The 23,522-nt window shown below is 37.2% G+C and overlaps 2 protein-coding genes across 3 annotated transcripts in view; both read left to right on the forward strand.

Annotated features, from left to right (window-relative positions):
• Positions 1-10,208, forward strand: part of slc24a4a (solute carrier family 24 member 4a) — a 36,742-nt gene extending 26,534 nt beyond the window's left edge. The window contains exons 9-17 of the mRNA XM_052580525.1: positions 50-103; positions 645-733; positions 1,958-2,127; positions 3,001-3,145; positions 4,276-4,442; positions 4,778-4,892; positions 4,998-5,110; positions 5,200-5,265; positions 6,808-10,208. Of these exons, the coding sequence (XP_052436485.1) occupies positions 50-103; positions 645-733; positions 1,958-2,127; positions 3,001-3,145; positions 4,276-4,442; positions 4,778-4,892; positions 4,998-5,110; positions 5,200-5,265; positions 6,808-6,960 (1,072 nt within the window). The 3' untranslated portion in view covers positions 6,961-10,208. The remainder of the gene's footprint in view (positions 1-49; positions 104-644; positions 734-1,957; positions 2,128-3,000; positions 3,146-4,275; positions 4,443-4,777; positions 4,893-4,997; positions 5,111-5,199; positions 5,266-6,807) is intronic.
• A 64-nt stretch (positions 10,209-10,272) lies between these two features.
• dglucy (D-glutamate cyclase) lies at positions 10,273-21,458 on the forward strand. 2 transcript variants are annotated; one of them, XM_052580524.1, is made up of 13 exons: positions 10,273-10,363; positions 11,609-11,695; positions 12,898-13,051; positions 13,585-13,783; positions 13,954-14,104; positions 14,755-14,877; positions 15,104-15,307; positions 16,050-16,310; positions 16,477-16,576; positions 18,304-18,452; positions 18,741-18,860; positions 20,131-20,285; positions 20,799-21,458. In XM_052580524.1, exons 1-13 carry the CDS (start codon positions 10,360-10,362, stop codon positions 20,940-20,942), a joined length of 1,851 nt encoding a protein of 616 aa, XP_052436484.1. In that variant the 5' UTR covers positions 10,273-10,359; the 3' UTR covers positions 20,943-21,458. The 2 variants fall into 2 exon arrangements, with proteins under 2 accessions (XP_052436484.1, XP_052436483.1); XM_052580523.1 differs by lacking the exons at positions 10,273-10,363; positions 11,609-11,695 and adding an exon at positions 11,776-11,924.
• The last annotated feature ends 2,064 nt before the right edge of the window (positions 21,459-23,522 follow it).

The following is a 23,522-nucleotide window of genomic DNA, read 5'->3' on the forward strand; positions in this document are numbered from 1 at the left end:
GATTGGTTAAGGGCAGACACATGATTGTCTTTCTCCTCTGTCTCTGCAGGTGGGAGAGTCTGATACTGATCCTCATGTATGTTGGCTACATTATCATCATGAAGTGAGTCCACTGTTTTGTTTACTTTAAAATAAATAATCTGATGTTTAAATTAATTTTAAATACTTAAGGCTAAATAATTTCAGTGTTTTCCATTTAATATTTGACATTTTAAATAAAGGAGTGTGTTATTGAAATGTTTATTGCTGTGGTATGTAATGTTTAATACTGAGTTTTTGCTGGTATTTTTATATTGACTACTTAAATTTTAGTAAAGTGACAACATAGAATTACATGGTACTTTGATGTGCTAAAGTAAGGTGTAGTTACATTTTACCGCTGTTCAGTAAATTTTAATTCCAAAATCCAGTCATTTCAATAGGATTTTACACAATCAGGATTTTTATGTGACGAGTCAAAGATTTCCCCATGCAGATTTTGTTCAAGTTGCTTATTTGCCATATCGAACAAAAAAAAGCTGCTTGGTTTGAAAGTAACTTCTGTGTGAGCTGTGCTTCATACAGTACATCTCTACACTATTAACAATGAACAATTGAGCTTTTTTGCATGAGAAATCAGTTTGTGTTTGTGTTTTGTTTTAAAGGTTTAACACTAGCATACAGAACTACTTTTCGGGGAAGAAAGACAAAAAGGTCACCAATGGTAATACGGTCATCAGCGAGATGGAGGATGGTAATGCATGTTATGATCCGTTTTGGGATGATCCATCATGGCCGTTACTCAGACCAGGTAAGGGTAACTAGACAGGCTTCCTTGTGGGCTAGTAGCGACTAACAATCTGCCGCTTGCAACAGTCAGATCTTGTTCTCTTTAAATGAATTCCACCGTCTCTGCTATCTGTATTTCTGCTGTTTGTAAAACCTGCGCCGACAGCACTTGCTGAAAGTGTAGTCCTCTGACATCTCTTATGAGAGGCTGAAACTTTGCTTCCTTGCTGAATAACTGCGGTGTGCTTTCTGTTTCAGAGCGTGGTGTCCTGTAGTGCAGCTCTAACCATTGTGCCGGGTGGCGATCTGTCACCACCCTGCTGAAGCCTGTCTGTTTAGCCTTACTAAATCTGCCCTGGCTCCTGTCTCATCTTGCAGTGCTCTCTGCGTGTGTGTGTGTGTGTGTTTGTGTGTTCATGTCTTTCTCTCAGAACCAGTGATACAGCCTTCCACTAGTTTACAAAATAATATCTGTCACTGCGTCTGATTGATAAGGTTTGCATTCATGTATTCATTTGAGGTTTTGTAAAGATATCTGCCAAGGACAAAGGCAAGTGAAATACAGATACGGTAACATCACAACATTAAATCAGAATTGAGAAATGTCCTGGTGTTGTTGTGTAGTTTATCAATGCATGTTGTCCCACGGAGAAATGTGTATATAGCATTTAAGGCAAAGTAAGATTTAATCAAGAATACTTCTCTGATATTGTGAATGTCTTTTGTCATTGTGTTTGTCTTTTGTGTAGTTAATAGTGTATTGGCAGTAGAGCTCTTCCCGTGGTGTCCAGCAGTAATCTGCGGGATAGTTGGGGACTTCATTTAATGTCAGTATTGTGTGTGTCGATGGTTTCTGACAGTATCCTGAGGCACTCAGAGGTGGGCCTACAGTGTAGCACAGCAGGAATCAGTCTCTCACTGACAAATAGGACTTCAGATTGAAAATTGTGACGCATCCTTTTTTCTTTGAGTATGTTTGTGTATGTTTACCGCCCTGCTGGTTTCTGTGTGCAGTTGTTGTGAGGATTTATTTATTTTTGGTCTCTTAGGGCAGGTTTGACGTGTGTGTGTGTGTGTGTGTGTGTGTGTGTGTGTGTGTGTTGAACAAATACTGTACATGCTTCATGTATTGAGCATGATTACAATGTATAGGTGCACTTACGAACACATTTTTCCTCCGTGTCTGCAGTAAAGCACACTGAGGAGTACACTAGGGGCTCTGTTGTAATGGTGGACGAGATGATAAATTCAAGCCCTCCGCATTATCGGTTCCCAGAGGCCGGCCTCAGGGTCATGATCACCAACCACTTTGGGCCCAAGACACGTCTGCGCATGGCAAGCCGACTTATCATCAATGAGGTAGGAAAATACACTAGCCGAGAGAACGGTAATCATTTTTTGATCCATACAATGAAAGGCAATTGAGTTCAGTGTTTTGGAGCCCATTGTGTTCCATAATATGGACAAAAACCCATCCCCTTCACAAACTACAGTATCTAGACAACTTTACACAATATATTCAGTTCCTGATGATTAAATTTGAATCCCCATCTTACTTATTGTTCCTTTTTCGAACACTAGCTTTCGCTTGGAAAATGTCACAATACAGAAGTTACGTGGGTTGTGAACACTGATTCCTGCTGAATTCAACAGATTAGAGGTGCAGATGTGTGTAGCTCATATGTTGAGAATTCAGAGTCTGCACGGTCCGGTTATAATAGAGCATATTGAACACTGGGAACCCAGAGACTGGATTATAAGACGGAGTTCAAGCCGGAGCTTATGGGCCAACAAAGACTGGCCAACTCAGCACTGTGGAGTTCTCACGTCAGGTAGCCTAGTTCTGGGTGCGAGGCTGATTAAACTGTTTCTATAAATATCCACACGCTGGCCTTCAAAGAATTGTGTTAGAAATTCAGACCCCTGTTACAAAGACTGCGGAGGAATTTGTTGGTGACATGTCAGCTAGTTAAGAGAATTGAGGCTGGGAATGGTGTTAAACTGTTAGTACTTTGACAGTCACGTCAATGTAACCGTTTTAAGTGATAGTACAACCAGAAATGGATCAAATATGTCCCTATTTACTCACTCTCATGTTATTTCTAATACCCTAGTGTTTCAGAGAATGAGCATCATGCTAGTGGGGGGAAATTTAAATTGGCTTAATTTGTGAGGAAACACGAGGATAAGAGTGAATCATGAAGCAGTTTTTGCTCTCTGCCCCTTATACAGCAGCGGCTGGTGAAGACGGCCAATGGGGTGGATGCAGTGTTGGTGGATGATAAGAAAGCTGACACCATAGAAAATGGCAACGTAGCGGAGGAAAAACTCACTGAGGAGTCGGAAAGTGAGCTGTCATCTCCCTTCGTCTTGCCTGGTGAGGTGGTTTCACTTTCTCTCACACAAACACATTGGCTCTTCATGTGTAGTGATATAACCATGCATCTGAAGCCATAGTATAGTGGACCTATTAACATACAGTAGTTCTTACATTGTGTCCTAACCAGCAAGGTCCCTGTGGTGATATGAAAAATGGAAATATCAGGGTATTTTAAAATTGGGATATCTAGATCTGGATTCAAGTAAGTAATGGAAATAATTTTATATATATATATATATATGTATGTGTATATGTGTGTGTGTGTGTGTGTGTGGGTGTGTGTGTGTATGTATATAATTATTTCCATTACTTGAATGTACGTGTATAATATGTGTATATATAATGTATATATGTCATTATGATTTTTTTTTTATTTTTCAAAATGACATTAAAGACCTTGACAATATTACAGAAGACTTCTTCTATTCTTCTAGTTCAAATAAATGCTTTTGAACTTTTATTTCTAATGCATCCTGAAAAATGTAGGCAATCATGACATTATCATCAGGCGTTATGTAGGATAATAAGAAAAAAGCATGGTGGAATGTTTTTCAATTGTATATTATTGAATATTTCAAAGTGTATATTAAAATAGAAGGCTTTATATTTTAAAATGTCTAATTTTACTGTATTTCTGATTACATAAACTGAGCCTTGGTGAGCATAAGGCTGTAAAGGAAAAAACTGTACAAGTCCTGGAAATGTTGAACTTCCGTGTTAATCTGTTTTTGTCAGTTATGTTGTGCCCACAGTGAAATCACATTGGTCACATTCACAGTATTTTTAAATATTGATTTACTTGTTTGTTCATTTACTGTTGGTCTGTAATCAGTATTGATTGATCAGTTGTAAATGTGCTTGGTACCACATTGCTCAGTCTGTTCAGAGTAAAACTATTGTGAGAAATTCACGCTTTTGTTATGGATCTCTCGTTTTGTTGAGATTATAGCTTTTTATTCACTGCCTGTGTTTGGCGTTCCTTAATATTATGCACTGCATGGGCATTTCTCATGTTTTATTGTGAGCTTTGCTTTCTTCTGAGCTATGAGCTAGGATTGGATGATCAACTGAATGGCATAATTTTTTTGGAGGGCTAATTACTGAGATGCTGTGTCATGTGACTGTAGGGGGCGCTATGGATAAAGTAAAGTTTTTCATTTCCTGGCCTGTTTTGGTATTGCTGTTCTTCACCATACCCAACTGTGCCAAACCTCGGTGGGAGCGCTTCTTCATGCTGTCCTTCTTCCTCTCTACACTGTGGATCGCCATCTTCTCCTACGTCATGGTGTGGATGGTGAGTTTCAGTATCTTTGTGTATGTAAGCATTTTTCATGTCTCCCCCCCCCCCCCCCCCTGCATTAATTTATTCAATATCATACTTGATAATGACTTGTTAATATTTAACATTTTGAATCTTAACTATGACTACCATAATACATTTTGTAAAATCTTTTTATTAGCCCCCTAGCAGCCTCTGGGGTCCTTGGATGCCAGTTTGAAATAGTCTTTGTTTTGACACAATTTATTTTGCATTTTGCTTCTTTTTGGTCATTCTGCTTGCAGGCATGTTACATCACTATTCCTGTAAGCATTTCATTGAGTCTCATTCGTGTGGGTTGCTGTGTGCAGGTCACAATCGCTGGATACACACTTGGAATCCCAGATGTCATTATGGGTATAACTTTCCTGGCTGCGGGCACCAGTGTTCCCGACTGCATCGCCAGTCTCATTGTCGCACGACAAGGTAGAGCTCTGCTTTGTTTAATTTTCTTGGTTTTTGTATCTGACTGTTATCTTTCATCCATGTTGAGCTGACTTTCCAGCTTTGGCTTTGTGTCTGTGTGCTCAGGGCTGGGGGACATGGCTGTCTCCAACACGATTGGCAGTAACGTCTTTGATATCCTCGTTGGACTCGGCGTTCCCTGGGGCATTCAGACAATGGCTGTCAACTACGGCTCTGTGGTATCTGTCTTTGTCACTACTCAAACATATACACACACACAATTCCACAAAAACTGTAAAATTACCTTTCCTTTTTGTGTCCTATTTAGGTTCAAATCAACAGTAGAGGATTGGTTTACTCTGTTGTTCTGCTGCTGGGTTCGGTGGCTTTAACTGTGAGTAAATGTAAAGGACAATTCACTTCAGAAATACAATACATGGTCACCCCTTTTTAGTTTTAGTTAGAACCTCTAATTTTTAAAGGCAAAACTTTACAAAAATGTTATAGTTAAGTGCATATATATATATATATATCTCTATCTATCTATATATATATATATATATCTCTATCTATCTATATATATCTATATATATATATATATATATATCTCTATCTATATATATCTATCTCTATATATATCTATATATATATCTATATATATCTATCTCTATATATATCTATATATATATATATATATATATATATATATATATATATATATATATATATATCTCTATATATCTCTATATATATATATCTCTATATATCTCTATATATATCTCTATATATATATATCTCTATATATCTCTATATATATCTCTATATATCTCTCTATATCTATATATATCTCGGAAAAAGTATGTTTTATAGATCAAAAGTTGTGAATATTTATTACAAAATTAATAATGACTTAAAATTGTATTGTCGTATAAAATGTACAAATATTTATTGGACAATTTATATAAATGTAATATTTATATCAATTTACAAAACAAAAAGGGAGAGAGGAAAAAAAAGGATAAAATCAACTTTTTTTTTTTTTTTTTTAAATGACATATGTCATTTATCCATGTGCACTATCTATTTTGTTATATGCTAATACCATTCATCGCTTAAACTGATATACAGGTTGATCTCTAGTCTAAACATGTAGTAGAGTAGAACGTAGCAGTGTCTGAAGGATTAGAAGCGGTTTACAAATACATTTTTAAACAGCCACTGAATGTAAGCATAGAGTAGCCCTACATAAGATCGATCTTGTGTTTTATATATATATATATATATATATATATATATATATATATATATATATATATATATATATATATATATATATATATATATATATATATATAATTTTCATTCAAATGAAGACCACAATAAAGTGGAAAATCTATTTTTTTTTCATACCTTCTCAAAGGGAGAGTTCACCCAAAAAGGAATTTACCCTATGATTTCTCAAGCCATCCTATGTTTAGACTTTCTTCGAATACAATCAGAGTTATATATAAGTCCAATAAAGTGCATCCATCCATCATAAAAAGTGCTCCACACATCTCTGGGGGTGGGGGGGGGGGTTAATAAAGGCCTTCTGAAGCAAATCAATGTGTTTGTGTAAGAAAAATATCCATATCTAAAACCTTATATATCGTAATTTCTAGCTTTCACTAAATGTCGTACATACGTTCTACGTTATCTGCTAGAACGCCACTCTCTCGTGAATGTATGCAACTGTGGTGACGAATGCAGAAATGACAAACGAGGAAGTGTAATGGAGAGAGCAAAAAACAAAACACTGGTCAGAATGAAGTACAAAATGAGACGGTTACCGACAGTTAGCAGAAGCTAAAGATTACCATTATTTAGGTGTCCCTACAGTGTATGGAAGATGATTTTCTCTGGCTTCCTACGAATAATTTTCTTTGTCCGCTTTCAGGTGCTGGGGATCCATGTGAACAAGTGGAGGTTGGACTTTAAGCTGGGCATATACGTGCTTGTTCTGTATGCAATCTTCCTCTGCTTTTCCATCTTGATCGAATACAATGTCTTCACTTTCGTCAACCTGCCCATGTGCCAAGAAGGTGTCTAGGCTAGATGATTTCCATGGGCTTGGACCCAAAATACCTCCGGGATAAACCTGCAACCAAAATCACCAATGATCCTGCTGTTTCCTCTCTATTTAAACTCCCTACTGTTGAAGAAAACCACCATCTCCCACTGCGCATTCAAACCACTGTGGCTCAGATGTAAAAAACTGCATTTCCCAGAATACCGTTGGATGCTCAACTTTCTCCATCAATTCCAGGAAATCATATTCTCTTTGGCAGCTCTCTTTATAACTGGATATTCTTCCACTTCTGAACCTTGGACAATCACAATGCGGCCCGTCAATGTCTTGATCAGCAGGATTCAAAGTGTAAACTTGCATCACAAACTGCACACATTCACGGCAATGATAAAGAATGCTGCTCATTCCCATATGCATTAGCAATCAACATTTTCTAATTTCTGTCTTCCCTTGAGACAACGTATGATATGAACATAATGCACTTTATATGAGGCATAACACAACTACATCATATTAATTGATTTCCTCCGGAAAGGAAAAATGAAAGCACGTCCTTGATGTGGTGCAATAAAAAGATGGAATTGACATAAAATGACTGCCCTCGGGCAAGGAAGTGATTCTCGCAGCTCGTTACACACAAGAAAACTGTTGAATTAAGACGCATAGCCGATGTGAAGTGTTTTCTTTATGGATCATGCGGCGGGGGCAAGCAGTTATGAAATCCTTATGAGCTGGACCATATGATTCCTGCTGAGAGCTTCTGGCAGGTGCCCATCAGAGAGGTCAGAGTGGACTAGCTGGACACATGGAAACAGAAGCTCTAAAACTGGACACGTTTTGGTTCCCCTTAACTATTCCAGATCTGCATGAACCAGTCATAAAGCACACCTCAAAAGCTGCTCGTCACCTCTCGTTCATACCAGAGCAGATGACCCTCAGGACCGCTCTTTGCTTGTTTCGTGCAATGGACGATGACTGACAACTGTGGCTACTTTGATATTTCAAACACATACTGATGACATCACAAACAGAGATCCTGGAATTTGAAAACATGCTACAAATTGACGATTTTTATATATATATATAAATATAACATCATTGATCCTGTTTGAACCAGTGCTTCCTTACAGATGTTGGGAGGTAAGGGTGAATTTACAGTGACCAAAGCGGCCACTTTTTCTTTATTTCCAATGCACCGTAACCTCCCTCTCTGGATATGTTTTACTGTTTGTCTGTAATGCATGATTTGACACAAAGAAGCCATTTTTTTAAAGCAGGGCAAAAGCTTTGTGAGCTCACGTCAATGTTCCTAAAAGGATGAATCTCAAGAAATTTGTTGTCCAGGTCATATTTCATTCCAAAATCAAAAGAAAAATAAGTTAGACGGTGCAAGGAAATGTACGTTTAAAGCCCTTTAAGGTTTATTTGCATTGCGACATTTATTTTCATAAAATGTAAGCACGCTTTCAAACCTGGATTCTCATTGCTGTAACATGCGGACTTCATACTGTAATTTGTGCATACTGTAATAAAATATATTTAAATTAGCTAATTTTAAATTGCCATAATGATATCGAATTAAAATGTTTTCCATTACAGTAATAGGATTGAGATTTTGTTATAGGGTCATGGAAATGTTTTGATTTTTCTTTTTTTTCTTTTTTCTTTTTTGTAGTAATGAAAATTACTGTAATGAGAATTGAGGTGCACATTTAAATCATTATAAATTTAGCTTTTTTTGCATTACGGTAATGGAGATTGTTCCATTGCATTAATGGAAATTACAGTAATGTTTGAGGTAGAAAATGGGCTTCAATGAGGTCACAATACAAAATGATAATGTCTTCATTGACTTCTTTTTCTTTAAGCATAACATAAGTAGCTTTCTTTTAGTTTTTCTTTTGGTGAAATATGACCTGAACTTGACCCCGAGAGGTTCCCTGAGATTCACCTCTAAATGGCAGCTACCGGACCCCCATTCACTCAGCTGCTAGTGGGCTCAGGAGAGCTGAACTTGATAGTAGGTGAACGAGCGTGTCTTTTGTGTCTGTTGTCAGTCGTAGAACCCGTCGTTATGTGCTAGGAGGTGATGTCGCTGTTGTCTGCGCAAAAAGACAGGTGTTGCAGTATTTGATGTACACATTATATATGATATATGCAATCTCAGTCGGTGAGGGTCGAGTACGGAGTTTATATTTTCATAGATGAGCCATGTTTGTGAAAGCCGCTGAAGTCGCCCACCGCTGTAACACATGCATGCAGATTCTTTCATCTAATCTTACGTCACATAATTGCCATTCTGTAGAATGTGGACTCTAGTTTAGTTTATTGTGGCTGTGTGCTGTGCAGAATGACGGTGGTGTCATGTGGTGATTCTCCTAAGTTCTTTCTTTGTTCTGTGGTGTTGATCTGTACGATGACATTATTCAGCTAAATAGATACACCATATGCACACTGTCGGAGGAGCTTCTAAAGCGTCTTCTTATGCTGGTTGCCACGTTAAATCGTTAGAAAGTGTTTCTTTCCAGCATTAAATTAATTCTTTGGTGCCAGTTTCTGACTTTGTTAGTTTCTCCCGGGTTGTTTTGGGAAATCTATTTTGCCGGTCCAGTAGACGGTGCATTTATATACTAGATTTATTTGAATCTCACTTGAAGCACACTACTATCATTACTTTGTTGCAGGTTATTTGTGCCATGCTTGATGTAATTGCTACCCTTGTATTTGAACTGAGATGAGTATTTTTTGACATTTAATTGTACTTTATAAACTTCAGACCTCCGGTGTGGTTTGATTAATCGTTTCATTGGGTTACTTCAGATGGGATGTCTTTGTTGCCAGTTGTATAGCACTCTTACATGAATAGACTTATATGCACTATCCATTGTATGCCTGTTCAGAGGGCAAAAACTAAAAGGAAAATGCTACAAATGACTCTGCCACACTTGAATATGCACAAGAGTACAAGAACTTCTCATGCAGTGTCTTGATTTATTAAACACACATGCACAGATACATGCGCACCTGCTCCACGAGTGACCTGCTGCACTGTGAGTGGATCTGCATACAGGAAACCTTTTGTAATGTACCGATTTAATGATTTTCAATACAAGACGTTGGTGTGTAACTTGAATGTATTGTCTTGCTCGCAATGGATGTATCCAACCAATGCATTTTACTGTAAAGCAATAATCTAAAAAGAATATGAACCACAATATATGAAGCATTGTATTGTATAGAGAAAATGATTAAACTATAAGGTCTATATGTTTCTTGGGTGTCTGTCTTGCAGTTGCTCATTGAGTGAGTTTTTAGCGCCCTCGCGTGTATAAAGCCAGTACTTGCAGTTTTGGCCATTTTGTGTTTGCGTCTGAAATGGAATCGTGGTTGACCTTCTGCAGTCTCTTCTGATCCACGGAGATGGGTAAGTTCAATATATAATGAAGTTATTTGGCCAAATCGGAATTGGCATCGAAAAGATAACTATAGGCTTCTTTTTTTATGCAAGTATGCAGGTCGCGTTGTGTTAGTTTCTAAGAGGCAATCACGGAAGTGTCAGTGCACTTGCAAAAACGTCCATTTTCCGCTATTTATTGCACTACAGTTATATAGATTTGCAGTTTGAAATGTATGCTTCAACGTTACCTGTGGCGCCAAGGTGACGCGTAGCAAGAGTACTGGTGACGTAGCGCAGATGACATTGTGTTAAAACGTGACTTCAATTATTTTTAAACTTTCTAATGCTTATATATTTATTAAAGCGTTTTAATGACGGGGGATCAAAAATGAATCAGCTCTAAAATGGTTTACAAACTTAACTTAACGTCGACAGCTACAGCATAGGTTATATATATATAACATAGGCTGCTTTCACTTTTCCATAGACCTAGCTGAGAGGGCCCGGGGTTATTACTCACACTGTGCGTTTAATACACAAGGTGCTACAATTCTACAGTTTAGGAAAAGTTACAATTGATCGAACACAAACGTCAAAATAAAAGCTAAAAGGTAATACACTAAAATATCAAACCATGTCTTTTTTTACGGTCTATGGTTTGGACCAAGTCACCATTTAGTCAATGAATAACAAATAGATTGATAAAACTTCTATTTTTTTTTATTTTTATAAAACACATTTGACATTGCAGTGGTGAAAATGGACAGCCTAACTTCTAAACACAGTTCAACATTTTGGTTGCAATGAATGTACCTTATCATATAACTATGCCTCGTTGTATGCTATTATGGTTTTACTTTGTATGCTTGTTCACTATGCAGTTATAGAAGAAAAAAAATACTGTGTTTTTAGTGCATAAAAATGCTCTTACCATGCAAAACCCACAGAGAAAATAATATTATGTATGGACTCAAAAACCTTGTATTTATCCTTGGTGTTCCCGATGTAAATTAAAACCTAAAATTGACATATTGCAGAAGAAAAGGTTCATGTCAACTATAAAAAAAAAATTAAAATAAAAAACTTTCATTTCTCTCTCTCTCTCTCTCTCTCTCTCTCTCTCTCTCTCTCTCTCTCTCTCTCTCTCTCTCTCTCATATTCATATATATATATTATATATGCACACACAAACATATGGCTGTTCTTGGCCTTCAAATCAGTTTTTCAGTTTGTTATTTCCAGATCAGTAACCTGTGACCGTTTTCTCTGCAGGGCTGTTGAAATGTGCGACAAATTTCCTCTGTCGTGCTGTTCGACTGAAAGGCCTGAAGTACAGCACCCGAGCAAAGATGAAGCCAGGTATGATTTTTTTTTTTTTTTCAGTTACTGTGCACCATTATGTGTTAACATTTACAGCAGTGAGTTATATCAGCTTAAAATCATTAACCAGCTGGACTTTAAAGTGTCAGGCTGTCATAAAGCACAGGATTTAGCATGTGGCAGTCAGCGAGTCTGTCTCCCAGTGCTCTGCGGAGCATTATTCGGCTGCAGAGTCGGGATATTAAGAACACCTCTGGTATCGCTGCAGGTATGAAGGGTGAAATTATGATTCGATGCCATGGTATTTTTAGCAAATACACTAAATCTGGTGTTGATGTTAGGATTTTTTTTATTGCTTGAGCCAAGCGCATTCCAAGAATGATTTGTACTGGTGGATATATGTGTTAATTACTTTCAAACTGAGAAAGTTTGAAAGTTACTTCGAATTATGCAGTATATTGATCAGTGGATGCATTGGCTGAATTTACAGTTTTCACTTTCTGTAAACAAAGTAAAAGAAATGAATCATTTAAATAATTTGTGCCAGAACTTTCTGCATGCAGTGCACAGCCTTAGAAATAACATGTGACTAGTGCATTATGACACTGAACCGTAACGCTTTCAGACTTTGGGCTCTAAGCTGGATGACTTTCTCCAAAAACTCTATACAATTTTGAACCAACTCTTAATAAATAAAACTTGTAAAGGTGATGTAAATGTCAAATCTAAACTGTATTTACTGTATAAACGGAAAGCTGAAACTTCAGTTCGTTGTTCCAGTAGGATCTTTTTATGGGACTCTTGTAGATTAGGATTGGATCCACATTTTCGATATAATATTTAGTACATATTTACATACCAAATTGTAAATCCTTAATCTGCAAAACATTTGTAAAGATTTTATTAGAGTCAGCAAGCATGAAGACAGCTACAAGATCTTACAGATAATATTACTGTATGTTTACTGACAGGAAATTAACAGATAACGTGGTGATCGTGCACAAGGATCTTGAAGACAGCTACAAGATCTTACAGATAATATTACTGTATGTTTACTGACAGGAAATTAACAGATAACGTGGTGATCGTGCACAAGGATCTTGAAGACAGCTGCAAGATCTTACAGATAATATTACTGTATGTTTACTGACAGGAAATTAACAGATAACGTGGTGATCGTGCACAAGGATCTTGAAGACAGCTGCAAGATCTTACAGATATTACTGTATGTTTGCTCACAGGATATCAACAGGCTAACGTGGTGATCTTGCACAAGGATCTTGCTGATGACTTTGAGGCGTTTTGCAGAGCTAACAGTAGCCCCCTCCCGCTGCTGTACAGGAGCAAATGTGGAGAACGGAGCAGCGGCCCCCTCGCCACAGGATCTGACATCAGGTATCTTCACACCAAACAGTTCACTAACAAGAATGAAACCCCTGCCCAGCACGTTTAATTTGTTTAACTAGTGAGTAAATAAGTTATGGGAAAATGAAATAAAATCCTGTTTAATAGGAGGCTGTTCCTTTACAGATTATCCTTAGCCACAGACAGCTGTAAAAGATTAATTTTCTTTTGTGTTATAAAGTGTTCTAGTGCCATCTCGCCATTTAATATTTACACCCAAAGATAGACTAGGAAAAAAAGGGCTGGACAACCCTTGAAGGGATAGTTCACCCAAAAATACAAATTCCATCATCATTTAATTCAATATAATTAATTTGATTGTATTGATCCAAACCTGAATGAGTTTGTTTCTTCAGTTAAAAACAAAACAAGATATTTTGAAGAATGTTAACCAAACAGTTAACAGTAGCCATTGACTTCCATGCTTTTTTCCAAAGTCAATAGCTACTGTCTACTGTTTGGTTACCAACATTCTTCAAAAAGAATTGTATTTAGCTAGTGCATTGTTCCTGTCTTTCTCTCAGGGAGGACTGTCCAGAGTACTGTGTGTTTGAGAACGGTGTGCTGATGAAGAAGGTCGCTAGTTTGTCCTCTTACACTCCTCAGCTTCAGGACATGGTTATGTTCTACCTCGGCTGTAGTTTTGGTTTTGAATCAGCCTTGAAGGCCGCCGGGGTTCCAGTGAGAAATGTGGAACAGGGTAAAAATGTCAGCATGTACAAGGTCAGTAAACACCTCGGGCCTGGATTACGTCCGTGTGCAGTAGCGCCCGCAGCGTATTACTTGATTTTGCTTGTGTCAGATGTTTTCCCTGTTTTGAAACTGAAAAAAATGACCAGAGGGAAAATCCTTTAGGTCAGAGTGCTTATGCCTGTTTTGCTTTGTTTTTGCAGACCTCAGTAGCTTGTATTAGAGCAGGTCAGTTTCACTGTCCGATGGTGGTGACCATGAGACCCGTACCAGAAGACAAGCTGGACGCTGCGGCTCAGAGCACACACGCGATCCCCCTGGCACATGGAGGCCCCGTCCATATTGGAGACCCTAGTATGTACATACACACACACACACATATATACATATGTATGTGTGTATGATCTTAAGGTGATTTTCAATAATCAATTTGTCAGTTCCCCTCAAATTAAGAGTTATTCAGTTTCTTTTTAATAGTACCATTTAAATAAGTGCTTTAAAAAAATTGTGCTGTTTCTTAATTGCACTTGATTTGATTGGTTGTATTTTTAATATCGTTTGTATACTATTATAGTACTATTATATTTTGAATTAAGTTTTATTTTTTGTACTTTCAGCATTCATTGTAGTTTAAAGTTTCAGTGTTTTTTTTTTAATGATTTTTTTTTTTGTTCTATTTAGATTTATTTATTTTAAATTTGAGTAATTATAGTACTTTAAATGATAGACATTTGCTTTGGAACTAACTGACATAAATTAAGTTTTATTTGTCCAAAATTGTCCAAATACTGATTGGGGCCATTGTTAATACCAAGCAGGGTCATGGAGGACAAGACTTATGGTGGAATTTGCTCCTAAGAGCCCATCTGTAATACTTAACTGCGTGTGTCTGATCAAAAACACACTCCAACTGTTAACATGTTAGGGGCTTTGAGATGGGGCTTTTTGAGAAAAAGGGACTCCTCATTAAAAAGACCTCTTAAGCACTCATAATTCTCTTGTAGAGCTGCTGGGTATCCAGGACTTGTCACAGCCAGACTATGGGGACCCAGTGGAGCAGTGTCCTGGTGACGTGCCTGTGTTCTGGGCCTGTGGGATCACTGGTGTTGAAGCTGTACAGAGCTGCAGTAAGGTTTCTCCAAAAACTGTTCAAATGTAGTTGCACTGTTTGGTTCTGCAAGTGGAGTAGAAGTTACACACTTCACCTTTAAGATCTAATGTAACTGGGTTTTCATCACACTTGAGGTTTTGTTTCTTTAATGTCTTTTTTTTTTTAAGGCATACACAGATAATTTTTATGCAGTGTGTTGGAGGAGAACTGCATGGTGATCTTTTTGTTTTTTAATGTTGCAGAGCCCACTCTGGCGTTCACACACTCTCCTGGCTGCATGTTCATCACCGATCAAAAGGCAGAAACTATTTCGCCCCTCACTCTTGAGCCAGCACATTGCCCTTTGACTATCTGCATTTCCCAGAATCCTCAGCATTACAGTATTGCTAGCAAAAGAGCTGTTCAACAAATTCGAGCAATTGAGGAGCTTGTTGTTGAAGACCCAGGTATGAAGCATTACAATTATAAATGTATATAAAATGGAATATATTTTGTATTGAGTAGGTTGCTTTTTGAGGAAAAACATAGAGATCACATGAGCAGCTGTTATTTGACATTTTCACTTAATTGTTTGTATGTATACTTTGTGTGTGTGTTAACAACAATGACAATATTAACAGTAATTTAATTTTTTTTAATAGAAAAGACGTGCAGATGTGTACATGCATTTATAAAAAAAACGGCATTAATGTCAAACAAAATACAAATGTCTGAAAAAAGGTTCTGAATAAAATGTAAAAAAAAAAAAATATTTACTAGATATCGTAAAAGCTACTTCCAAATAATATCCTGGAAAGGTGCATTTTTAGATTGGAATTGTAAACTCAAGATATTTGTGTAATGCTACATCCACACCACTAGGTGTTAGTGTACGTCCACGACACCGTAGCAAGATTTGTTTGAGTGGCCCAAGTGTAATAATAATATTTTGGTATCACCGTCTGATATTTATTTTTTTTCTAGTTTTTTTTTTTACTGTAGTTTAAACAATGTCATAATTGCACCTTCCTGTGAAAACAAAATACTTCTCTTTTAGTGCTGGATTTTTCCAATCATTTACTGTAGTCTCCACTTTTGAGGGCAGTGCCCGCATCTCAACAAACGATGCATAGAACCCATTACACTGACACGGAACAAGCAACAGATCTTTTCTTCCGTATTGTAACATTCATCATGCCTTGTGTGCAGGTTCCAGAGGTATCCGGGCCCTGTTCTTGCAGGATGAGCTCCTAAAGGCCTGTCTCTCGCTGTCCCATTCCTCCTCTGTTCTCATCACCACTGGTTTCCCCACACACTACATGCACAACCCCCCTGAAGAGACTGATGGCCCGCCGGGGGCCATTGCCATGGCAGCTATGCTTCAAGCACTCGGCAAAGAGGTGGTCATCGTGACAGATGGACGTGCTTTGGAGATGAATCAGCACATCATGCAGGATGCTGTGGAGAAAGGTGCCTCTATCATTACTGTCTTTGAGATATTCTTTGGTTGTGCTAGTCAGACGTGATAAAGCGACATACAAATGACCATTTTAGGGGGTAGACTTGTCATGTCTGGTTAGGACGGGGTCTTTCTGCACCATGATTTCTGAATGTGTGCGTGTTTGTTCACTAACAGGTGTGATAAAGACTGCTGTGCCAGTAATAAGTTTCCAGAGTGAAGGCCCTGACTCGGCACTTCACTTTCTGTGCCATGATGGAGATCCCACTAAGCCCAGGTGTAATGTGGTTCAATCTCATTTTCCATCCACTGCTTTCTCTTGTGCTGCACCTACTTACTTATTATGCCCTAAAAGTATGTACTTTTTCATGAAGAAATGGTACATACTTTTGAGTATGTAGCAGAATAGTAGACCAGCTTTGGAACATACTACTTCATCATAATTTTGTTTATCAATCAGATGAATTGGAGCGAACCAAAGAAGCACATTAATCTGCCAGTAGCGGATCTTTAATGCCATGAACTCTCCTCATGTGTTTGCATAATGATGCATTTTAAAGTTAATAACCAAACATATCTTTAGAAAGGTTTTCAATGTTCACAAATATAATGCAGATACCATTTAATAGTCGTTTTATATTATATTTTAATCAGCTCAGTATTAAGCAAATTGCTTTATATGCATACTTTAGAACTAAAAAAACAAATAAGTTGATACGTGAGACTGACTGTGAAGTTAATCGAATCTGCGTCTAATGCGTACTGTGTTGTGGACATTATTAGCCATTCGAGTGTACATGAATTTACACTTCAAATTTTCAATGGAAATGGTAAACTGTCCGAGATACAAATTTTAACACACCGTGATTTGCGATGCACTCGTTTTAATTTTTAATACTATTTAAGACAAATACTATGCAAATTGCGACTCAGCATTGGTTGTTTATAAGATCACTCGTGATGGAATATGGCCTAAAATGGCGTCAATAGAAAATCCATACTATCTTTTTTTTTTTTTTTTTTTTTTTTATTTAGAAATTTTTTCAGCTGTTTCCCTGAAATGAATTGCATAACGAAGAATGTTCATCAGCCAATCAGATTCAAGCATTCAACAGCCCCGTTGTACTATTTTTATATAATGACTTCTGAACTGCGTAACTGATCATTGGTAGTTTCCTGTTTCTCGTCACTCTGTGGTCTCTCCATCTCAAATCAATATTTCATGCCCATTTATGTAACTATCTGGTCATTAGCTGTATAATCAGAGGGATAATGTACCATCAGCCAATCATTTTCATAAAATAACTCATTTCGGGATGATGTTGAGGTTCATTTTGTGATGATGACTGTGCATTATTCCTCGCTTAGTGCATAATTAAAGGAATTTTTTCAGATTCAATACATCTTAAACTCAATCAACAGCATTTGTGGCATATTGATTACCACAAAAAAGAAAAATCATAAATCATATTGTGATTTTAATCCTAAAATCTAAATTTGAGGTTAGTGACACTCACTTACCGTACACTAATTATGCAGCTCTTATCAGTTTTACCGTCATTTTATTTTATTATTTTTTTTAAATTGTAAAATCGGATACTACTTTACACACAAACATTTAAGTGTTTTGTGTCACACTAAAATCAATCAAAAAAAGATATTGTCGCTAAACTTTTAAAATGGTATTTTAATGTTCCTGAATATGCTCCATTCATTTCCATTTTAAGTGTGCACTGTATTTTGTAAAAAATTATGGATAGGGAAATTAGTTCAACATTATATCACAAATGCTGTCAATTGACTTATGTCTCTTATGTCTGTTAAAATTACTGTTAATATAATTTAATTCGTCAAATGGTCATCCATGTGCTTTATGCATTTAGAAAATGTAAACTTTGTGCCACAGTGTACATACTAGACCAGAGAAAGAAGACTAGTATGCTATTCCAAACACAGCCCATGTCTTGTTTACCATGTTTAACTGAAATTATGTACTTTAAAAAGGTTTGATCACTTGGTGGCAATAGAGCGCAGCGGCCGGGCTACTGACGGGAACTACTACAACATGAGGGGGGTCAATATCAAGCATTTAGTCGACCCCATAGATGACCTCTTCACTACTGCCAGCACTATAGCAGGCATCACTACTACAGGTAACAAAGCCAGAGCGTCAATGCTCTGAACCACTGTGACTAACTCACACTAGCAAATGTTAGTGTGTAATAAAAACAGAAGTATATTTTGATTGTGGTTTTATCTGTACCATCTCTGATGTAGTCAGTGTTCTAATCTCTTTTAACGATCACAATGAATGCTTGAATCACCAACTTTGTTCCCAATTAACGATAAGTTTGGTTGGCACCAGGGAGCAGTTTAATGAGATCGGTCCCCTCTTTTGAACAGGATTAATTGGGTGTGTGTGTGTGTGTGTGTGTGTACAGGGATCGGGGATGGAGGTAATGAGCTTGGTATGGGCAAAGTCAAAGCAGCAGTTAAAGCATACATGCCTAATGGAAAACTGATTGCGTGTGACGTGGCTGCTGATTTTGCCATCACAACAGGTAACCGACCTCACACAGAGACCACACAATGTGCTTACATGCTTCCTGCTAGCTGAAAAGAAAAGTATGTTGCACCTTAACCATAACCAATGTGGTCACGCAGGAAGCGGTGCTAAGTTTCACATTACACCTTCTTGTTTCTTAAGGAAGCTAAAGAAAGATTGATTGCTTCTGATAACATAGGAAGTGAATCAGAGATGTTATTTGACATAGTGTTGCTTAGGGTATGTCTAGTAAAAAAATAATATATATATTTATATTTTCCGATATTTTAATTGACATTTAGGCACAAAGGAATGTAATGTTGAGAATAATAATAATAATAACGACATCTTGAATTATAATTTCCTGCCTAAGCCAAGATTTCAGTTGCACTTTTTGAATAGTAGTGCATTAAGATACAGTATAAATTAATGTGTCGGATTAAATATAAGTTAAGCTGTATTGATTAGCGAAAAAAAAAAAAACAGAAACCGTTGGGACTGTTTAGCATGTCACATTTACAGTTAAAAGATCTTGTACTGTGTGTAAATCAGAATACTTTTTGCAAAAATAATATAATGCAAAGAACTTTATGCAATTTTATTTATTTATTTTCATGTATGTGTGCTATTTATTTTAGCATTTTACAATTGGAATACACTATTATTGGGCCAAGGTTTGGAGTATGGTTTATAAAAAATAAATAAAAAATTGTCTCTTATTAAATAAAAGGCTGCATTTATTTAATAAAAATTGTATTGAATTTTCTTCAGTGTCACAATCTTTCAGAAATCATTGTTTGTTCTTTGATTAATGTTCTGCTCTTTTTTTGATGAATATGAACACCATTTATTTGAGATTTTTATTAACATTAAAAATGTATTTACTACCACCTTTTGATCGATTTAATGCATCCTTGCTGAGTAACAATATTTTTTTTCTCCTGTTTTATATCTTACTCCTAACTTTTGAATGGTAGTATTTTTTTCAAGAATGCTAGAGTAAATGGCTGCTGAAAATTAAGCTTTGCAGTCACAAGACTAAATATTATTTTAACATATTAAAATAGAATGGTTGTTTTAAATTCTAATAATTTCAAAATTACTGTTTTTATATTTTGATCAAATACAGTAAGTGTAGCCTTGGTGGACATTAGAGACTGCAATTATTCCAAACTTTTTGATTGGAAGAGTGTATATTATTTTGGTTTCTACAAAAGCTTATATTTGCACCACGATCGTGTACCATGTTTTTTTCTGAGCATACCTAACGTCCGCTTCCTGTGTAGGAGTGTCTAACTGGGGGGGCTATGCTGTCGCCTGTGCTCTGTATGTTCTCAATCTGTGCCCTGTACACTGGCGGTACCTCCACAGTGGTTTGGGTCCGTCACTGACGCCTGATCAACAGAGCTTGTGGATGGCCTGCCTGCCCACTGTAGCCAAGGTATACAACAGTATTAGCAAAAATAAATGATGGCTACTTCTACATTATGGTTTACTCCTACATTACATTAAAACATCTGTTCTTCTCAAAAAACCTATTGCATTGCAATATCTCTGGAATTGTTTAAGTGTTTAAGCACCTTATAATATCACCTCATGCTGTTAACTTTGTGTCCCATTTTATTTTCAGTGGAAATCCACTGGTATTAAACTTGCAGGCGCTTCGCAGTGCTGCTTCCAGTCAACACTGGCCATTTTTATATTTGTGGTGAACTCCAGACCACTTCAGAATCTCTTAACCCTGTATTCACTTTTTTTTCTGTTAGCATAAACCTTTTCTGTGTCCATGTTGTTTCCCCTCAGTTGCCGCAACAGATTGATGCTTTAATAACACAGTTTTTTAAATTCCCACTCCCACATGTGGTTTAAAATAAAAGAGCATTACCACTGAATGCGTTACCAAAGATTGAAGAGACAAAATTGACTTGATGTGGTGTTTCTGTTTGAAAAACAGGAGGAAGAGATGCTCCACATTTTGGTGAAATATGGAGTCCGCAGCGGTAAAACGGCAAACCTAGGACTGGAGGTGGATGGATTGACCTTTCACCCCTACCATTCTGACATCATACAGCGGCTTAGAAATCTCACCCTCGCCTGATGTCAAAGTGTGGCCTACATCACGGACACATCACATAGCCGCCGGAACCATGAATCATCTATGACCAGTGTCAGAATTGACTCGAGCTTGTTTGTATATTTTCACTCATTCTCACAGGACGAATATGAATATGGGAATGTAATAGAAAGAGCTGCCATTGTAATATTTAGGTGAGTGTGACGTGACATACGACCAAGTATGGTGACCCATATTCCGAATTTGTGCCCCGCATGTAACCCTTGCAAAGTGCACACACAGCAGTGAACACACACCCGGAGCAGTGGGCAGCCATTTATGCTGCGGCGCCCGGGGTGCAGTTGGGGGTTCGATGCCTTGCTCAAGGCTACCTCAGTCGCGGTATTGCAGGCCATAGACTTGAACCCACAACCCTACGGTTAGGAGGGTTGTGGGTTCTCTAACATCACTATGCCATGACTTCCCCATTGATTCTTTGACAATCAACAAAGTATTGTTTAATTTTTGTGCTCTCGACTTATTAAACAATGTTGCTTTTCACTTTCTAGCCTGTTTCTTCCTGTATGCAGTATTTGAATAAAATGTAATTTCCAGATGTTACAAATATTGTACAAATGTTTTTTTTTATGGGATAGTTCAATTTGAAATTAAATTGTGGTATGTTTTAGCTTACCTCAAGGGCATCCAAGATGTAGGTGTCTTTGTTTCCGTTTCCGCAGTAGTTTCAGTTTTGATATTTTTTAGGTCTAACCGTTCTTGTCTGTGACTCATATAATGCAGGTCTATGCAGGATCACGTGAGTATCCGGCGTGGTGGCAACTATATCTTTGTGTGGTGTAATACAGCAATAAATAAGCTAGTGTTGTGTAGATTTTGTCTGCTCAGCTAGCTATGGATGGTAAAACAACAAAACTGTGAAGAATCACCCATCTGTCACAATTAAACTTCGAACTGCAGAGATGTCAAAACCACTATCAAAACAAATAAGATCCCACAACTGATATGAAACCGTAGTGTTCTTGCTCAAATTACTTTTTTCCTGATATACTTAGTACAATGATACTGATAGTACTAAAAATGTTCAGTGATCCATTTTTTTTAATGGCGATATTGATTACTACTACGATTCATCCATGCAGTGTTGCCATCTTCTTTCAATAAAAACCAGTTTGAAAAGTTGCTAAATGTCGCTAGAAGACACCATACACTAGCATTTGTGACATCATCTTTTCATATTGCCTTTTACTTTTTTTGTTTACAAAGAGTATTATAATTTAGCCAAATTCTCAATATTATTTTTTTACAGTTTATGTTGTCAGACAACAGGATAGACAGTAAAAGAAATGGACACAGCGACCCCATTGGAACTCAATTGAGACAAGTGAAGCCCATTTTTAGCTATTTTTAGCACTTCCGTTTCTGATGCGCAGACTCAAACTAAGCTTGATGACGTCAGCAACCTGTCTGACAGATGTGAATCTTCTAGTAGCTGTGAGTGCAAACTGCCATCGTTAATCTTGCAGAGACGGCGAGCTTGAGCGGGGAGTTCTTTGGCGTGAGTGAGCAGGAGTAAGTATTCTGATTAATTATTTTGTATAGTATTTTAAAATGTAACGCCAGTACGCCATATTAAGTTAATTGCCTGCGAGCTTCTCCTCCTGTCTGTACGGTAATGCGACAGAGAGCCGAGTGGTTATGACGCAATCGTTAGCCTATTTTTACAAAAACTGTTTCTACGGGGCTATAATGTAACATAAAAGGAAATTGGAGCCCTTTATACGTTGTCGTGTATCTTTAGAAATAAATAATGGACAAACGGAGTCTTTAAACGCCTCAGATGTAAAGTTATTCGCTGTCGAAGTGACGCCAAAATGAATGGGAGTCAATGGGAATGCTAACGCAAGTGAAGTTCTGCTACAAGATGGCGGCACCCGGCAGACTTCAACTTCCGGTCGACTTCCTTGCCGCCTGACTTTAAGGCTACATATTAACCAGGGCCGCTTTCTACTCTGACAAAAACGGTGGAGCGTTAAACACCCTGTTCTGATTTCGGTATCCCTGTTTTAGGTATAGCAGTTCTGATTAAATCTAATTAATAGGCATATTTGGTTACTTACTTTGGTGGTATGTTATTATGGTTATTGTGATTTTAGGTGATTTGATCCATACCTAATATACATACCATAGTATTCATGATGTACTCCAAGGAAAGAAAAGAAAAAATTCCATGTTATGACACAACGTATCAGAGAGTACCAATAGCTGTTTTAGTTCAGATCCATGTTACATAACACATTCATGTTATTTGGAAATTTGTATATTATCACTGACCTTTTTAGAGTTGTGTCTTTCTCTCTTCAAATGTTCAACCAAAATCAACAGTGGAGAGGACCATCCCAGAACCCTTCATAATCATAAAGTCAAAAAAATTTATCTGGGACCGGATTAATATGTATGAAAATCAAATAAGCCAATCTCTCAATTTCTTTAAAACCCATGCTTGATGTTTTTACTGGGAATATTACTTTATACTAATTAATCCCATCTGTATTTAGGCTTCTGTTTATGCACATTTGTTTAATGTCACAAGTCTGCTTCCAGTAG

The sequence above is a fragment of the Carassius gibelio genome, chromosome B17, assembly GCF_023724105.1.
Source record: "Carassius gibelio isolate Cgi1373 ecotype wild population from Czech Republic chromosome B17, carGib1.2-hapl.c, whole genome shotgun sequence".
NCBI lineage: Eukaryota > Metazoa > Chordata > Actinopteri > Cypriniformes > Cyprinidae > Carassius > Carassius gibelio.

Excerpts from the sequence above, each read along its gene's own strand:
- dglucy (XM_052580523.1), top strand. The coding sequence starts at position 11,831 with ATGTGGCAGTCAGCGAGTCTGTCTCCCAGTGCTCTGCGGAGCATTATT. Across the intron at positions 11,925-12,897 it reads CACCTCTGGTATCGCTGCAG|GATATCAACAGGCTAACGTG; the intron begins GTATGAAGGGTG and ends GTTTGCTCACAG. Across the intron at positions 14,105-14,754 it reads CGTCCATATTGGAGACCCTA|AGCTGCTGGGTATCCAGGAC; the intron begins GTATGTACATAC and ends ATTCTCTTGTAG.